Here is a 2,500-nt window from a genome sequence, read left to right as displayed (position 1 = left end):
ATAACCACCGGGTTGAGGAACCCACATTACCTGCCTGAAGTGGCCGTGAAGGTGTGTTTGCTGAATTTTATGATCACACCTCTCGGGTTGCAAGACCAGCTTCTTGGCATTGTTGCTGCTAAAGAGAAACCAGAATTGTCTGAAAAGAAAAACCAACTTATCCTTGAGAGTGCAGCTAACAGCAAGAAACTTAAAGAGATTGAGGACAAGATATTGGAGGTTCTCTCCTCATCTGAGGGGAACATCCTGGAAGATGAGACAGCTATCGAGGTGCTGTCTTCCTCCAAGATCCTGTCTGAGGAGATCTCAGAGAAGCAGAAGATTGCAAGTGAAACTGAGCTGGAGATTGACCAGACACGGATGGGATATCGCCCTGTGGCTGAGCACTCGGCCATCCTGTTCTTCTGCATCTCTGACCTGGCCAATATTGAGCCAATGTACCAATACTCGCTCACATGGTTTATCAACCTCTATCTTCAATCCATCATTCAGAGTAAACCAAGTGAAGACTTAACTACTCGAATTAATAACATCCTTGATCACTTCACCGTGAGCATCTACAACAACGTCTGCCGCTCGCTCTTTGAGAAGGACAAGCTGCTCTTTGCACTGCTCCTCACTGTTGGAATCATGCAAGGCAAAGGTGAAATCGATGACCTCATCTGGCGCTTCCTGCTCACTGGTGGTGTTGCACTTGACAACCCACACCCAAACCCCGCCCCCGAGTGGCTGTCGGACAAGGCGTGGTCAGAGGTGCGGGCTTGAGCCAAGCATTCTTTACAAAACTACACTTAACGTTGTATATCGGATTTTTTTTGTAATTAAATTGTGTTGATGCATTTATACAAGTATCCATGATCTTTTCCATCAGGTGGTTCGAGCATCAAAGCTCCCAGGGCTTGAAGGTCTCTTTGAAGATGTGCGTGAAAACGTGGCTGAGTGGAAGCGGGTTTACGACTCAAGCCGGCCACATGAGGAGCTCTTCCCGGGCAAATGGCACACCCTGGGGGGCATGAAGCGTATGACGGTGTTGCGCTGCTTCCGCCCCGATAAACTAGTTCCTGCCGTGCAGCAGTTCATTGTGGAGAACATGGGAAGAACCTACATCGAACCACCAACTTTCGACTTGGCAAAAAGCTACAGTGACTCCAACTGCTGCTCACCACTAATTTTTATACTCTCAGCAGGGTCAGATCCCACTGCAGGTGTGTGTGTGTGTGTGTGTGTGTGTGTGTGTGTGTGTGTGTGTGTGTGGGTACCATGTTTATTTTACCACTCTGATAGATGGCTGCACTCTCAGTTTCTCAGCTTTGCTTGCATTTAATATATAAACTCGAGATGTAGTGTATTCTCTTCTCCATCTCTCTTATCCTCAGTATTGTTAAAGTTTGCTGAAGATGTGGATATGGGAGGCAATAAGACCCAGGCCGTGTCCCTCGGTCAGGGACAGGGCCCTGTCGCTGCTAGCATCATCAACTCTGCTCTTAGCGACGGAACATGGGTTGTGCTACAAAACTGTCACCTTGCAACCAGCTGGATGCCAACGTTGGAGAAAATCTGTGAGGAGGTGATCACACCTGAGAACACACACCCTGATTTCAGGTGAGAAATATGTCTCTCTTTCTGTCTCCACCTTCTCTCTCTCTCTCTCTCTCTCTCTCTGTTTCTCTCTGTTTCTGTCTGGATCACCTTCTCACTCTGTGTGTTTCACTCCATACCCCTCCACCGTGTTTCTTCATGGCCTTCTGTCTCTCTCTGTCTTATCTCAGGCTGTGGTTGACCAGTTACCCATGTGAGATGTTCCCGGTCAGTATCCTGCAGAATGGAGTGAAGATGACTAACGAGCCTCCTAAAGGATTGAGAGCCAATCTGCTGCGCTCCTACCTCTCTGACCCGGTGTGTGACCCTACCTTCTTCAACAGCTCCACCCAACCACACGCATGGAGGAAACTGCTGTTTGGTCTCTGCTTTTTCCATGCTCTTGTCCAGGAGAGGAGATCCTTTGGCCCACTAGGTTACCAGTTTTTCTGCCTTATATGTGACTCTGTCTAACCTGTTTTACCTGTTTTACCTGTCTGTCTCTCTGTGTTTTGTTGTGGCCTTTCTGTACCACCTGCGTCTCTGTACCACCTGCCTTTCTGTACCACCTGCCTCTCTGCACGACCTGCCTCTCAGCACCACCTGCGTCTCTGTACCACCTGCCTTCTGTACCACCTGCCTCTCTGTACTACCTACCTCTCTGTACCACCTGCCTCTCTGTACCACCTGCCTCTCTGTACCACCTTCCTTTCTGTACCACCTGGCTTTCTGTACCACCTACCTTTCTGTACCACCTAGCTCTCTGTACCACCTGCCTCTCTGTACCACCTGCCTCTCTGTACCACCTTACTTTCTGTACCACCTACCTCTCTGTACCACCTACCTCTCTGTACCACCTGCCTCTCAGCACCAACTGCCTGTCTGTACCACCTGCCTTTCTGTACCACCTGCCTCTCTGCAT

At 49.2% G+C, this 2,500-nt stretch overlaps 1 protein-coding gene across 1 annotated transcript in view; it reads left to right on the top strand.

The window, feature by feature from the left end:
* The window catches only part of LOC125140634 (dynein axonemal heavy chain 3-like), a 14,651-nt gene that overhangs the window by 8,009 nt on the left and 4,142 nt on the right, over positions 1-2,500 (top strand). Inside the window, exons 5-8 of the mRNA XM_047809781.1 lie at positions 1-753; positions 872-1,205; positions 1,377-1,602; positions 1,770-2,014. The exon at positions 1-753 is cut by the window's left edge and continues 1,055 nt beyond it. Of these exons, the coding sequence (XP_047665737.1) occupies positions 1-753; positions 872-1,205; positions 1,377-1,602; positions 1,770-2,014 (1,558 nt within the window). The remainder of the gene's footprint in view (positions 754-871; positions 1,206-1,376; positions 1,603-1,769; positions 2,015-2,500) is intronic.

The sequence above is a fragment of the Tachysurus fulvidraco genome, unplaced genomic scaffold (assembly GCF_022655615.1).
Source record: "Tachysurus fulvidraco isolate hzauxx_2018 unplaced genomic scaffold, HZAU_PFXX_2.0 HiC_scaffold_41_np12, whole genome shotgun sequence".
NCBI lineage: Eukaryota > Metazoa > Chordata > Actinopteri > Siluriformes > Bagridae > Tachysurus > Tachysurus fulvidraco.
This window is presented reverse-complemented; position numbering and strand designations above follow the sequence as displayed.